The 16,422-nt window shown below is 44.6% G+C and overlaps 1 protein-coding gene across 4 annotated transcripts in view; it reads right to left on the minus strand.

Moving 5' to 3' along the window:
- The window catches only part of LOC119657591 (E3 ubiquitin-protein ligase Ubr3), a 114,962-nt gene that overhangs the window by 71,438 nt on the left and 27,102 nt on the right, over positions 1–16,422 (minus strand). For all 4 annotated transcript variants that reach the window (XM_038064573.1, XM_038064572.1, XM_038064570.1 and 1 more), the window contains 2 exons: positions 2,035–2,513; positions 1,872–1,975 (listed from right to left, as the gene is read on the minus strand). In XM_038064573.1, the coding sequence (XP_037920501.1) occupies positions 1,872–1,975; positions 2,035–2,513 (583 nt within the window). The remainder of the gene's footprint in view (positions 1–1,871; positions 1,976–2,034; positions 2,514–16,422) is intronic.

The raw sequence follows: 16,422 nt of genomic DNA on the forward strand, positions 1-16,422 counted from the left end.
AGACTAAACTACTGGTGGAATGATGAACTGGCCTTCGATCAGCCTGCCACCGAGCCAGAAGAGGGGCTCACAGGACCGTAGGTAGAGTCGATCAGGGGCAGAAAGAGTGCGCCTATAAGGCAGCCCGCAAAACCCTCAAGCTCGCCATCTAGCGAAGCAAGAGGAAATGCTTTAAGGAGCTCTGCCCAGAAGCGGACCTAAGGAGTGATTATAGAATCGTGATGGGACGATTCAGAGGCGGTTCATCTCCACAGATCACCTGTCCGACCCTGTTGCTGAAAATCATCCAGGGGTTATTACCCCAGCAAGAAGAGAGCACCGACGTATTCCAACCACCTCTGAATGTGGCGACAATTCCATCAGTCACCAGAGACGAGCTGCTGGAGATCTGTGATAGAATAGGAGACAATAAAGCGCCAGGCCTGGACGCAGTACCGAATAAGCCCCTTAAGCATGCCGTAAAATCCAGGCCGGACATGTTTGCTGAGTTATTCGAAGCGTGTATGTTCGAGGGAATATTTCTAGCGGCATGGAAGCGGCAAAAGTTGGTACTTCTGCCTAAACCTGGTAAATCTCTAGGTGAACCATCCTCATACCGACCAATATGTCTTTTGGACACTGTGGGGAAAATTTTAGGGCGGTGAATCTATTCTAGATTACTCCCGGTTGTTGAGAGCCAAAGCGGATGCCATCATATTGGTTACTGGCTTGACCGAACATGCAATCCACGGAAAGGGTAGCAAATATTGCGTGGTAGTAACCCTGGACGTGAAAAATGCATTCAATTCGGCCAATTGCAATTGATTTGGCTATTTTGGGGAATCCAGATTCTCAAGAAGAAGTGAAGCAAGCAGTGTGGGCAACAACTTTGAGACCGTTGAAAATTTCTCCTATCTAGGGACGAGAATCACAACCGATAACAGCCCCATAAATGTGAATGGAGGGTGCAAATTTTTTTTCACAGAATGTGGCCATGTAGGGCATCAATTGAAAGGGCTCAATTAGTATAACCGGTCCCATATTTGATATCGGGTGAAGCATAGGAGAGTGAGTAGCAGCAGCATCATGCGCGATTCTAACCTCTATGCTGTTGTTGGTACTCTTGGGATGAACTTAAGGGGGGTTTTCCAGGCAACTTCAAAAAGTTAATATTATACTATTAGTAAATTTATTTGAGTAGATATCGGGATGGGACATATTTTCGGGCCTAGACTTCGTATAAGCGCACCATCCTGATTTTTTATACATTTTTGCGCTGGGGAGTTTCGAAAAATGAATCCTGTCTCACTTTAAGTGTGCACATTTTCCCTCTTTACTCGCGCACTTACGTCAAATCTAATATCAGTTTGGGAAAGTACTAATCGAGACCTTTCCTTTGATATCCCATATGACTACGATTACATGGGTTGAACACAACTTTTACATCCCCCCTTTGCATGTAAACGCCACGTAAATTGATGTCACTCACTATATGCGTGGGATTCCATAGTTCCCATTAGACAGACAGTGAATCGAAACCTTAAAGATGGAAGATCCTAAACACAACATGAGGTTAAAAATTCATTAGCAGCACGAAATATGCTGGAAGTCCTGAAGTTCACGAATCTAACAATGCAAAAGGAGAAGATATAAACTGCAGCTGCTTAGTCACATGACACAGCCAATTGAAGCGTTGTCTAATGTAGTTCTTAGGGAGTTAAAAATTATACATTTTTACTACCGAAACTTTTATTACATCATAAAAAACGGAATTAACAATTTTAGATATGTTGCAGTAGAAAAGCTGAGCAAGGAACAAATTTTTCAATGGTGTAATCCGCTCTTTCCCCCCTATCTCCCTCTGACTTGAAATTTATTCAAAAACTACTTACCTCGGAAACATGTTTACTGCATCCTCATATTTCTGCTTACTAGACCTTAGGAATCGTCCATGTTTCGTATCTGGGAATGGCTGTTCTATGAATCGACGATACAACTACAAAACAGAAGCAGATAATTAGGAGTAGAAAATCAGAATGAAAGAATAGTACTCACGTCTGGATTTATGAGCGCTTTGGTCATAACCCTCCGCATCAGCTCTCCCATGTTATTCAAGTCCATTAACATATTCCCAAATTCTTCGCACTTATAAACCGCCATGCTATGTAAATGACTCTGTATGGGTGGATGGCTGTATTCCCGAAAATGATGTAAAAGTCTAAACAATAATTTAGGCATAATTGCTTCGGCAACGGCTAATAAATTGCCAGGAACTGGATCTTTGTTTGCACGATTATTGATCCCATGATCGCTACAGAATCCTTCTGATTTCATTACAGATGTATCACCGCAGTCACAGGCTCCGCCCGCTTGCGACAAAAACATATTGAAATCGTGATTGGTGTGATCGCCTTTTTTGAAACAATCACGGCATATTGACATGCACGGTGATATCCCGCATGTGCGACATCGGTAAGCGACGACATGTGGCACCCAAACTAAGCCACATTTAGCATGATTGTCATAACTTCGAACTGGAAATACAAAATAATAGTAAATTAGGTAAGCAGATATTTTTAAATTTTCAATCAGATATTTTGCTAGCAATCATTGTTGACTCCCTAATTATGTGTAAATACAAAAGCTTTTGGTGGAGCTGAACCGAACTTAGCCTCGGCTATTTCATTTTAACCGTCGACTCTGCTTTATTGCTGTTGCTCTGTTCTTCGGAGGTAGGTATCATACGTAGCCGTCTTAAATACAATTCAGAAGAGTTAGCAGCAGCAATGCATCAATGGAGAGACTCCATAAATTACCAAATACAGAAACAAGAATGGAAAGAAACGTTTAATATGGAACGTTAACAAACCAAACACAACAAGTCTTTAGAAGGTGTTAACTTACATTCGGAGTTATTTTATCGTCAAGAACAATCGTAAAATTACATACTTCTTACGTTTGCAGAAGAAGGAAACGAAAGACAGAGAAATAACCGGAACGGATGCTTTACTTATTAGCAGAAACTTCTTGATCCAAACATGAACCGCCGTCATGGTAAATTTCGAATAAGACTCCAAAACATTGTAATGATGTCTTTAATTGTAAGTATAAATCTTCATCTGGTTTAGCAAACTGCAATTAAATTGAAGCGAGTGCATCAAAATGAAATGATTATTAGCAGATATTCTTTGCAGCGTAGTCTCGTGTGCAGATTTTATCAGTTTACTAGCTAGTCAGCAGCATGAACATTGTAAAACTTTGACCAATTATAGCTTCCGTAATACATAGAACATGCAGAAAACAGCGACAATGACCAGGAAGAGCAGGCAGTTATTAGTCTTCAAATTAACGCTGCTGCTGACAAAGAGCCCTATCGAAAGCAATTATGATTGATGGAATTGTAAACACCTGCTGACAGCAACAGCAATAAAAATTAGCTGATATTAGCTTTAGCTAGGTCTCCAACATTCGGCAAAAATTGTTGATTGTTCTTCATCTTCATTAGGTAGCATCCAGGTATATAGACCTGGTTGATTATCCATCTACCTTTCAAGTTACCAGCCAGCTTAGATTAGCACTTTCCGAGCGAGGAGACTTTCCCACAGGACAAGGGGAAGGCTAGAACACCAGGAGCGTGAGGAGGAATACAGGGATCTGCGAAGCAACCTTAAGAAGGCCATACGGAGAAGCAAGCGGGAATACTATCAGAAGCTCTGCATGGAGGCTAATACGAATCCTTGGCGTACAGCCTACCAAATTGTAAAGAACAAGATCCACGGGCAAAAATCACCTCAAGTGACATGTCCACGGCTCTTGTTGTAAATATAATAATTACAACTCTTTTCCCGCAACAGGAGTAGAATGAAAGTGAACCAGGTTAAATCCAGACCAAGGTGGTTCGCAAGCACATTCGAATCGGGCTGGGGCTGGATTAAAGGCGCTTTGGCCAAACTGGGTGTTCCTAGTTACTTGGCTCGGCTAATCGAGAGTTACCTTTCGGACAGACTTCTCTGGTACGAGACGGACGACGGGCCAAAGGACTACATTGTGACAGCAGGTGTACCTCAAGGTTCTGTATTAGGACCACTGCTGTTGAATATAACATAACACATGCGTGCCGGAGGAGTCAAAGCTGATTGGTTTTGCGGACGACCTGGCGGTAGTTATAATTGCAAAGCATCCCGAGGATGTGGAGCTTTATGGAAATGAAGCCATTCATGTCATCAAGTCATGGTTACGAATGGCCAAGCTAGACCTGGCGGACGAAAAGACAGAGGCGGTCCTCATTGCCAACCGCAGAAAGAACACGGTTAATATCCGGGTTGGTAATCGTGAGGTCGTCTCAAAATCAATTGTCAAATACCTGGGGGTGATGATCGATGCCAAACTGAGTTTCAAGGAACACTTGGGTTATGCGCAGGAGAAGACAGCAAATGCTAGCTTATCCCTTACAAAGATGATGCCTAACGTGGGAGGGCCGTAGTATAGTCGCAAGCTACTCATTGCGGGAGTGGTGAAGTCAATCCTGTTATACACGGCCCCTGGCTGGGCGGGAGCGTTGATCTATGCTGTAAACCGGAGGAAGATAAGTTCGGCATACCGACCAATTGCGCTAAGGGTGTGCAGCGCATTTAGGATGGCGTCGACGGAGGCAGTGTGTCATCGCGGGAATGATCCCTATAGATCTTCTAGCGAGCGAGGCACACTGGCTCTACGAAAAACGGAAGGCAAATTCAGTCGAGGTGAATGCGGATTTCCGAAAAGCCATCAGGAATTGTGTGGCAAATGGCAACAACGGTCGGATAAATCCCACAAGGGCCAGTGGACCCATACATTGATCCCGTGTATCGAGAAATGTGTCGACCGAAAGCACGGAGAATTGAATTACCACCAGACACAGTTCCTTACGGGACACGGTGGCTATAGGAAGTACTTGCATCGCTTCGAGTTGGACGAGTCCCCCAACTGTCCTGAATGCGGTGCTACACCCGAGGACCCGGAGCACGTTATGTTCCATTGCCGCAGATTTCTGCAGCAGAAAAGAAGGTTGAACAGCATCTTGGGGGCGGACATCGAGCCCTCCAACCTGGGGAAAAGATGCTGAAGTCGGAGGAAAGCTGGATGGCGGTAAATGAGGCAGTAGCCGTGGTGCAGACAAAACTCCTGGAGTTGGATCGCATTCGAAAGGCGGCGCGATGGAGACGCGACATGGACGTACTGATGTAGCGAACCAGAGCCTCCCCCGCGAAGTAATACTTCACGGTCGTCCCGCGGGGAGGGGCGGAAGAGTGGGGGTGGTTTTAGTGGATGCGAATCCCACACACTGCTGCAACCTGGCGCAGCAACGCATTTGTAAGATTTCCACCTCCACCCATAAAAAAAAGATTAGCAGTAACCGATAATATATATAAGCTTGCCTTTCACAAAATAAATGATTTTGTCCATCAAAGCACTCAAATAGGGAAAGCTGTCATCAAATTGAGTCTGTCCCGCATCGAAGTTCTCAATAAGCTACTATATTGGTGTAGCACACAGAAATTAGCCACCGCCGTACTCAGAATCTCAAAGCTTCCATCAACAGCAACAAATGAAGAACTTCATCTTTATACTGGCCAGATATATAGGTGGACATATTAAAAGCGTGGATTGTGGGGTTAGCCCAAAACTGAGATCAGAAGAGCATTATTCCGAACCACCAGTTTGGGTTCCGGGCCAAGCACGGAACTCAACACGCACTAAGCTATCTTCAGCTACATTGAGTAGCAGACTTTTCCAAATTAATTTTGTTTTTCTTTCGAAGAAATTGGTTTTTCAAAAATAAATTTTAGCAATTTCAGGTTGTGAGTACGAAAAAAGCATCCCTAAGCTCCGCAAAGCCACCAACGGGGCCCAGCGTATTAACGATGATTCCGAAGATGACATGGGGCCGCAATTAATCATGCCATCCGATGACAATGACTTCGAAAAACACTAACAAATTCCTACGGAGATCAGCAAGCTCAACGAAATGGGAGCTAAGTATGGTGATGTGCTGCGGCTAAATGAGAATCAACGTGTTCAAACCGAGCTGCTCACGGAAACGATCAGCGAACGTATGGACACAGTAAAAATCCCTTCAATCTATGTTGGCGATAATTTTCCCCACTATGAACGTGGGACAGCACGCTGCTAGCCTGACCAAGCCAACTGCAGTACTAGCTGACTATTTTCCACTGCGCGAGCCACGTCAAACAGCGACTTCGTCATTTCGTCTAACGTGCCATGAGCACCACATCCGGCGCAGCTCTGAATAATAATAATAATGAGAGCAGCTCATAGACTAAATCGATTAGATCCATTGGAAAACAATGGATGTAGGGGCCACATTGGGAGAACTGAATCTAGTTTGCTTTCCGATTCTCAGATCCTCATACACCTGTTTGGTAGAAGATATTATGTTATCTTGAAACGTAGAGAAAACTGGGCTGAACCAGAAGAATGTGTGTCAGGATAGACTGACGTCTTCTACACCGATGGCTCAAAAACAGAAAATGGTTCTGAAGCAGGAGTCTACCTCTCGAATAAAAACCAGAAGTGAGCTTTTCCTTTGGGACAATACACAACGGTCTTTCAGGCTGAAGTGTATGCGATCCTAAGGGTGGTAACCTGGATAATTCCACGAGCGGGTGAAGGGCAGGCGCATCGCAATCTGTAGCTATAGTCAAGCTGTATTGAGGGCGTTGAGTAGTATTTTGATCAATTCAAAAATCGTTCAGGAAAGTAGAAACGGATTGAACTCTGTTTCTAGATTCAATACGGTGGTCATTGTGATGTGGAGGAAAATGAAATCTCGGATGGCTTAGAAAAAGAGGCTTCAACTTCAACCATGCCCGGACCGGAACCAGCATTCGCTGATGCTGCTATCAAAAACTGGGAACAAGCTGCCCATAATGACAGGTGGTTGAGTCTTAATACTGCTAGACACACCAAACTTTCCTGTCAGAACCAAACAAACATACTGCACAGTTTATCCTGTCGAAAAGCAGGAAGACTTGCAAAAATATTATGAGCATTCTGACTGGCCGTAATTCACTAGCTGGGCATATGTTCAGAATAGCGGAATCCACGGAATATTTTCTATGTGAGTGCCCCACATATGAACGCATCAGACATCAGATTTTTTGGTGATGTGCTCCAACTGCAGCGGGTAGCATCACATCCACTAACGGAAATCCTGCGACACACCTCAAACACACACACACGCAACTTATGACTAAGCACTCAACACCTTCTAAGCCACTTTATCTGATCTTCTTCCCTGTATGTCCCCTCATCTCCGAAGTGTTTACGCTCTTACCCTGTCTGGTTCACCACTGAAATTCACAAAAAACTTCGCTAAAAACACACTGTGAGGAAGAAGTTCTTGTCTTCTAGAACCTATGCTGGCTTAGTTTTTTTCAAAACTCTGCGTTCCTCGGTCAAATCCTTAATACGCTAGTCCAGAAACGAATATCTAACCAGTGTTGAAGACTCGTTGAAGTGCGGGAACCTCTGGTCCCACATTTGCATTTCCCGCTGTCCTGGCCAGCTATCCCCTATGTCCATTAAATTCACTGGCTACTCAGCTAAATCTTCCCAACTACCTTGTGATTTACTCTGTCGCTACTTTTCCTATGTTCGATGTCTATGTTTCCTCTCCTTCCTCCTCTTCCCTCCTGCTAGGGCATGTAACCTGCCGTGCATCGCCTACCATTCCCCTTCTTACCACTCTCCTTGTCGAGTACCTCATTGGCAAACGTAATGCCAATGTCGGCCTTGGCTACGATGGTGTGGTCTGGTCAATCTATCTCCCTTCCCCTACCCCTTCTTTTCAACAAAAGCAACACACAAAAGCGTAGATCCTATCTGGATTTAAGCACATTTTTTAAACTTTCTTCGGGGCTGATGGATTGTTCCGCCGCTAACGACATCACCCGCCATCTTGTGTCTTATGGCACGCGTAACGCAGACCTTTTCAACGTGCCCTTCGCAGAGCTCGAAATCTACTTTCCTTCCCCGATTCCTGGGCTTTGCTGAACGTACAAGAGCTTGGTCCTTTAAGCTTCACTTCTGTAAGTAGTGCTAAGCAGAGGATAAGGTAATTGCTTTCTCGTCCTCCTGAGGGCAATAAGTAATTGGAGTTTACTCTTTTTATTGTCCGTTAAATAAATATATAAATAAATCTATAAGAACCAAATTCATTCCAAGTACATTTCCAGCCATGGGGGTAGGTAGGTATCAGTGGCCGCTCCGAGGAGTCCAATTAGCGCTTTGGTGTGCCGTTTTGATGCCACAAACTCCTAAGACCGTGACTTGTTATGGGAGCAAGGAAACAGAGTCCAGCCGACTCGGATCTTCAGAGCCAGCCCGTAGCATTCACGAAGGAAAGCAGCTCTCCCACCCTACAGCTAGAAATCTCTCTGAGGTCCCCAAAGAATGGTTTACCCAGTGTCCGCAGTCTGATTCTAGCCAGAGCTGAGCAATCGCAGAGAAAATGCATGAGAGTTTCCCTTCCTTCTCCGCAGCTTCGGCAATGCGAGTTGTAGGGTATGCCGAGCCTAGCAGCATGGTCCCCTATGGGCCAGTGCCCCGTGCAAACTGCCATAATCTTGAATGCATTTGCACGCGTCTGGCACAGGAGCTATCGTGATCGGGCTTTTGTTATAAGCGGGCCAAATTCTCCTTGACTTGGCACAGCTTGTAAGCCTTCGCCATCTCAGGCCCGCGGCTGCTAGGTAGTGCGAGTAGACTCCGCCCCCGACAGCCGGCAGCGGAACACCGACTGTATTCGCCGAGCGACTGCCAAGAGCAGAGCCTTGCCTGGCCAATCTGTCATCTCGCTCATTCCTCTCTATGTTCCTATGCCCGGCAACCCAGAGGAGAGTGACCTTGAGTGTGCCGCCCAGACGATTAAAGGCGTCTCTGCACTGCCCCACCAGCCGGGAAGATGTCGTCGTTGAGTACAAGGTCTTGGTGGCCGCTTGGCTGTCGGTCAGAATGGCTATATTACGCCTGGGCCTCGAATCACGCTCCAGCCATCGACAGACTTCCAATATCGCCAGTACTTCCGCCTGGAATACACTGGCGAAACCTGGGAGACCATACGACTTGGATACACCGTGTGTATTCGAGAAAACCCCCGCGCCGACTCCATAGGTCATCTTTGATCCGTCCGTAAAGAATACCGTGTCATAGTCTTGCAACACGACGCCGGTCTTCCACTTTGCCCTGGTTGGAAGATCCACAGCAAAGTTTCTCGAGAAGTTCAGCTTGCGTGTGACATAGTCCGTGGGGGATGCCCAGATTTCTCGAGATATTTCATCTAGGATGTTGTTGTGGCCGTAGGACTTCGCTGTCCAGCATCCGGACTCACGTAGTCTGACGGCACTGCACACTGCAACATATTTGATGTGGAGGTCTAGGGGGAGGAGATGCAGGAGTACATTGAAAGCATCTGCCGGGCAGGACTGCAGAGCCTCCGTAGCACCTGCACACGCGATTCTTTGAATCCTATTACGCTTCGTTCTATTGTATTTCTTCTTCAAAGCCTGCCACCATACAATAGAGCCGTACGTCAGGATCAGACGCACTACAGCGGTGTACATCCAGAGAATCATTCTCGGCCGGAGACCCCATTTCTTTGCAAAAGTTACAGGCATAGAAGGCTATACAGGCTTTCTTAACCCTCAGTTCTATATTCAACCTCCAATTTAGCTTAGGATCTAGGATTACACCCAGATACTTTACATTAGAGGAAAGAACCAATCTGTGTTCATTCAGCCGTGGTAGATGGAATTCAGGTATACTTGCCTTGGTGGTGAAAAGCATCAGTTGCGTTTTGGTTGGGTTTATGCTGAGTCCGCAACTTGCAGCCCACAGGCACATCTTTCGCAACGCTCCTTCCATGATGTCGCTCATAATGGACAGAAACATCCCAGATACTAATATCACCAAGTCATCGGCATACGTCACCACCTTCACCCCGCTGCTGTCCAATGTACGTAAAATTTTGTCCATTACTATTAACCAGCCATATCCAATATGATTCCTGCCAAATTCCCCGTACCACCACAACCCGCTTATCACCCAGGCCATGCAACTTGAGAACGTCCAAGAGAACCTTCTTCGTACCCATCTGTTCCCTTAAGTTCTCTTATCCATAAAATCCCAAAACTGCCTCTTCGATCCCCAAGGTAGAGTAATCTTCTAACCCGACCACTACTCCTAGTCCCTCCCACATTCAAACCAGTACCCTTTCATCCAATCCAATCAGCAAATCTACAAGTTTGAAAAAGATCAACTGCCTTTAATTCCTACACTAGTTGCACCTTATAAGGACAATTCCTTCTACAAATTCATCACTGGTCATTGTAGATTGACCCAATTTTTGAGAATGTCGTGGGACTGATTTGACTGACATTTTGAGTTTTCCAATTTGCACTAAATTCTTAATGAAGATCTTAGATAGGCGATCGTTACGATCAATAGTCTGATTCGATCGATCATTTGCATAATGAATTTGAGTTAATTTCATTCGATTTACGAGAGAAATCGGAACATTACAATAAATGGTGCTTTGCAACTGAATAATGGAACTCCCAACATAATCCGTTTCACCCCTATTGCTGGTAACCCCTGTATAAACCCCATAATACCCAAAAAAGGCTCACCTACACAGTGTTAAGGGTTACGCAAATCAGAAATGCCGAGCATGCATCAAATTTGCGTGTAAAAAAGACCACTACAAAACCCTAATTCAAAGTCTAAAATGTTCAGAGGAGTTAATTAGCAGAGGTTGTTGTTACATTGAACTTACAGGGTCAGATTATCATCAAATCAACTGATTCACCTCCAAAAGGAACAGATCGAGTTAAATTTATAAACCATGCATGTTTCACGTTGCTTCGAGACACGGAGATGTAAATGTTTGCCGGATTCCATTTAGAACATTTCCGGATTCGGAGCTCGCCCGATGCATTATTCATGTCTCGCTTTGAAACCAATAATTGGAACGTTTACCCTGTTTTATAATAGTCCATGCATTATGAATGCTTTGTTGAGCACGCAATCAAGGAGTCATAAGCAACGCGTAACTAACACACTTTGGGGCCAATGTGTAATAGGAGTTGAGGGGAGTTCACCAATTTGCATAGGTGCGTATGCAGGGGAGAAGTGCACAACTTTTGTGTCCATCCCACATTTCTCCCTCACCTGATTAGAAGTATCTTTTTACATCAGATTTGAATACGTAGAGTAACAGCATTACCCGCTCTTTGTCTGAACACCAAGCTAGTCCCATTAAGGCGCTGGTTATTTTCTACTTGCGATTCCATTAGCGACATGGGGTTACATTCTATATAAAAACATGCCAATTTCATCTGGTAGTGAGCATTCGCCAAGTGAAATCTTTGTTCATAAACGCCGTCCGCGGATGTCGGAATGGCGTGATTCACTCAGCCAATTTTATACTATTGAACCTTGAAACCATGCATCATCGAAAAGTGATATAATGACGTTGTGAAATTCTTGTTTTCGGGGGAGCAGGTTTCCAACTTGATTGTCGATGAAGAGCCGGAGTCATGACCCGTTGAGGAAGCATTTCGTTTGAACACATTAAGAAAATGAAGTGCATAAATTAGACGAGTGCAATGAATTTATTCACCTGATTTTTTGATTAGTTATTCACTGTCTGTTGAGGTTATCTGCAGCAGTGAACGATCATAATTCGAGGATTTTGTTTGTTTTCTTCCGTTTCCTATCGTTGAATTATAGAGAAACTTAGGGTTTTCGATGCCTTCATACCGATGATATTAGTTGCTTCTTAGTGACTAAATTGGACAAAATCGAGTGGTAGGACTGAATCATACAAACTTTTTCTAAATCTTACAAGGAAAAATGAGTAGCACGAAAATGAGTCACTGAACTGAATGTGTACAATTGAAGAGATTTTCTTGCAGTGGTCAAAGGGTAGTATAGGTCCCAGGTCGAAACGTGGATTGGTACCCACGATGGAGCATAAAACCAGCGAAATGCCTGCTCAACCAACATCAACAGCTCTACTACCAAACCCTATCACCACGTGGAGGTGGTGGTCGCTGGGAGTTCTTTCTTCATGGAAAACTGCAGTCGGAGAAGGATGAAGGCGAGTCTCCCGCGCCTAAAACGGGACAAAATGTACCAACTAGTCTTCCAGGTTGGGGGTTGGGTATGGCTAATAACACTACACCGAAAACCGATGTTACGGAGCCTGCAGCGTCGGAGAAGGATACCTTCTACGAGGCAGTAGAACGAACCCTCGAAGCCTGTCCCAAATATGATATCAAAATCATACTTGGGGATTTTAACAGCCAAGTTGGGAAGGACCCCGTATTCAGGCGATACATAGGCTACCATAGCTTACACGAAAAAACAAATGATAACGGACTGCGGATTATTCAATTAGCAGGGTCACACGAAATGGTTGTTGGAAGTACCTGGTTTGCGCGGAAACCGGTCCACAAACATACGTAGGCCTCTCCAGAAGGAACCACTTTCAACCAAATTGACCACGTGTTGATCGAACGCCGCCACCTCTCAGCCTTGATGAATGTCAGAACATATAGGGGGGCCAATACAGACTCGGAACGGAACGGAAGAGTGCCGCATACCGAGTAATGTTACATTCTCAAAGAACGCGGGGACGCGCAGAGACTTATCCCGAACTACGTCGGGCGGAGAAGCGACTTCACAGACGGAAAAAGGAAGCCTGGGAGAACCAACAAGTTTGTGAACTAGAAAACTGCAGGGAGCAACCGCACCAGGCGGGGAAGTTTTACCAACAAGTCAGCAGGTTGAAGCCTTATATACACCTCGATACTCATCCTGCCAAGACAAAGAGGGAAATCTAATTTCCGACATAATTTCCGATTCCGCATATTGGAGCGATGGGTTGAGTACTTTGATGAAGCACTGAACAACCAGAACATCGGCGAGTTGGAGGCCCCGCCAACTGAAGACGACGACCACCAAGTATAGAAGAAATATTCCGTGTAATTCATCGGCTTAAAAATCATAAATCGCGAGGACCCGATGGAATTACAGCCGAATTAGTTAAATATGGAGGCGACCAGTTACACCAAGTGGTTCATAAACTTGTGCTCAAGGTATGGGGCAGCGAATCAACGCCTGACGGCTGCCTCATACATAAAAAGGGAGATATCACACAGTGCAGCAAGATATTCTCCGCTATCTTGCTAAGCCGGATAGCCCCATACGCTCAGAACTTCATTAGCCCATACCAAAGAGGCTTCACTCCAGGCAAATCACCAACAGATCAGATTTTCTCTCTGCGGCAAGCAATGGAAAAACTGTTGGAATATAGACATCAGTTGCACCATCTTTTCATCGACTATGAAGCCGCCTATAGCCAGGGTAAAACTGTACACGGCCAAGAGAAAATTCGGTATCCCGACGAAATTGATAAGACTGACTAGGATGATCCTGACCAATGTGCTAGGCCAGATAAAAGGAGCAGGACAACTTTCATTAGCAGCGGTCTAAGACAAAGGGATGCCTTATCATGCGTGATCTTTAACCTGGCCCTGGAGAAAGTGATCCGTGATGCTGAGGTAAATGCGAGGCGTACGATCCTCATTAAGTCCATCCAACTACTGGCCTATGCTGGCGATATCGACATCATGGGAAGAACCACCCGAGATGTACAAACTGCCTTCATCCAGATCGAGCAGGCGGCAATCGGGGCAAGATCTTGGGCTGCACATCAGTTAAGGCAAGACAAAATATATGGTGGCAACGTCAGCACCAACAACCAACCAACCAACAACACCAAACCGCACTGGTCAAACGGGAAGAATAAAGATAGGAGACTACAACTTTGAGATCGTAGGTAATTTCTCCTATCTAGGGTCGAAAATCACAACCGATAACAGCTACGATGATGAAATCCGCGCACGGTTGTTGTCAGCCAACAGAGCCTATTTCAGTTTACAAAAACTGCTCCACTCGAAACGTCTCACCATAGGGTCAAAGCTCTTACTGTACAACACTATGGTCTTGCCAATCCTCATGTTTCCTCAGAGACTTGGGTTCTCAGCAAGAAGAATTTCGAACTCTTGGCCACGTTCGAGAGAAGAATCCTCTGAAGAATTTTTGACCCCCTACAAGAGGATGCACGATTCCATAGCCTACATAACGACGAAATCTATGGGCGATACCGTGATCGTCTGGTTGGTCTTGCAGTTCGCTGGCTAATTTTCTTAATTTTCATTAAGGGCGGTGGCTGCGGTGGGCGGAAACCCAGCCCGGAAAGTCTATAAGGGCAACAACTATGGTATAAAAAGAAGACGAGGCAGACCCTGCCTGAGATGGAGCCATGGCGTAGGTCAGGACGCCAGAGTTGTCTGGAGTTCCTTATTAAGGCAGGCCTAGACCGGATACCGGTTGTTGCGCCGTTGATGATGATGATTCATATTCCATTCTTCAAAACTGGAATCGACAATTAGAATAGAGCAGAATACCTAAGTGTAATCAAGTCATAGAGTTTATTAAGAAGCTGAGAAAGTTCAAACAATGTTAGCACAGTCAGAAAATCCAGCTGGGATATAGTTCTATCCTTTTTATGAACTTTCAGGTCAATAAGCGTAACCGTTTATGCGAGGAGTGCGGTTGACAAACGGATAAACGAACAGACAGACGGACAATAAATCCAGTTTAATAAGGGAGGCCTAAAATTTCAACCATGTTTAAGAGATCGCGCTGCGCAAAATTTTGATGAAAACAGTAGATAGAAAGGCAAAAAAATCAAAAGTCAGTGTGGGATGCTTTCATTTCAGAAACAGTCGAAACAAGAAAGCTATAGAAAGCAACAGTTCAAGGTAGGATCTGAATAATAATAATCGTTGGCACCACAATTCATATTGGATCAGTGCCTTGAAGTGTGTTAGAGCATTTCATTCAAGGCCGTAACGGTACACTACAGTACACTGTAGGAGGCAATGCGGTCAAATCCCACTGCCGCCAGGGAGATTTGAACCGCGACCTTTCGTACGACAGCCCAACACTCTAACCACTTGAGTCATCCGGACACATGCATGCTTTTAGGTTTTCCGAAATTCTCAACTTTCGTCCGCACCTCTGTAAGCTAATCCTTAGCTTCCTAGATGGGCGGAAACCCCAAGTGAATATCGAACAACACGTTTCTTCCCCATACATATGTCGAACATACATTCCCTAAGGTTCAGTCCTTTCAGCCACCTTATTTTCCCTGTTCAGCGCTGACCTTCCTAAAACGAGCCCTTTCCGTAGTCCCGTCATAAAGGATCTGAATCTCAAAATTATACTGTTCGATGCCTTTTCCATATTTGAGAAATAAGCGAAGGAACTCTCAAGTTTTCCCCATGAAAGTAATTAGTTTAAAATACAAGAATGATATTGAAAAGTTTGGTGCAAACCGTGCAAATATTAACAGCTGCAGAACATCAAACAAAATTAATGTGATGACATTACATAAAGAAATGTGAATAGTTGGTTACATGTGCACCAACAAGGAAACAACGTAATTCTTCTTACACCAAAGTTTCTTTATAGCTGCGATGTTAAGTTTCCTTTCTTTATTTGTTCGATGCTGCGATTCATTATGGATTTCGTTCGCTTGGATGTTTCGTTCTACTCGCTTCTAACTACTCTACCATTATGAAACAATTATTATTTGCAAGTGCATTATGTTAATGCACTTATCCTATTATTCACTTATTACCAAAGTGCCAATACTCCACTCACAGATATCAGTATCACCTTTGAAAAGACTGAAACATTAATACAAGTTATTTTCTTATGAAGCAATTCTGCCGAGTACCCGTTTAGATGTAATTATCAGATAATTTTACATATAAGCAACACAAACCTCCGATAATAGGTCCGTCTACCTTAAGACGTGGAATCTATTCACTTTTCATGTGTAAGAAATTAATCATGAATGTATCTTTTGCCGATATAAAGGCAGATTATCGCTTCCAGCGAGCGGACAGAAACGGAAGTGAATTCAAATGGGAGCAAGGCGACGGGCGACGCGAGACATTATAATCAAAGAAGGAAATAAGAGAAGATTGGCATAAAGTAGCAAATAGACGACTGCAAGGCCTCGCTCCATTCGAGGTATTTCAGTGCATGCAGTATCTGGGCAAACATGCCAGAAGTAGTACTCGCCTAACCAAGAAATCGCCATTCGCAAGCCAAGACCAAGAAATCCATCTTATGATTGGTGTTGGGGCCGCCTGGTATGTGCTGGCAACCGGAGAGCTCTCCTTCGATGGGCCTGGGTTCGCGTTCACTACATTGTGAGAAGCTACACAAAAGTTTATTGACCGTCATCGCCGGTCATTTGTTGATTGAATATACAGCACATGCCCGTATGTATGATCTCAGTAA

This window comes from Hermetia illucens, chromosome 5 (genome assembly GCF_905115235.1).
Source record: "Hermetia illucens chromosome 5, iHerIll2.2.curated.20191125, whole genome shotgun sequence".
Lineage (NCBI taxonomy): Eukaryota > Metazoa > Arthropoda > Insecta > Diptera > Stratiomyidae > Hermetia > Hermetia illucens.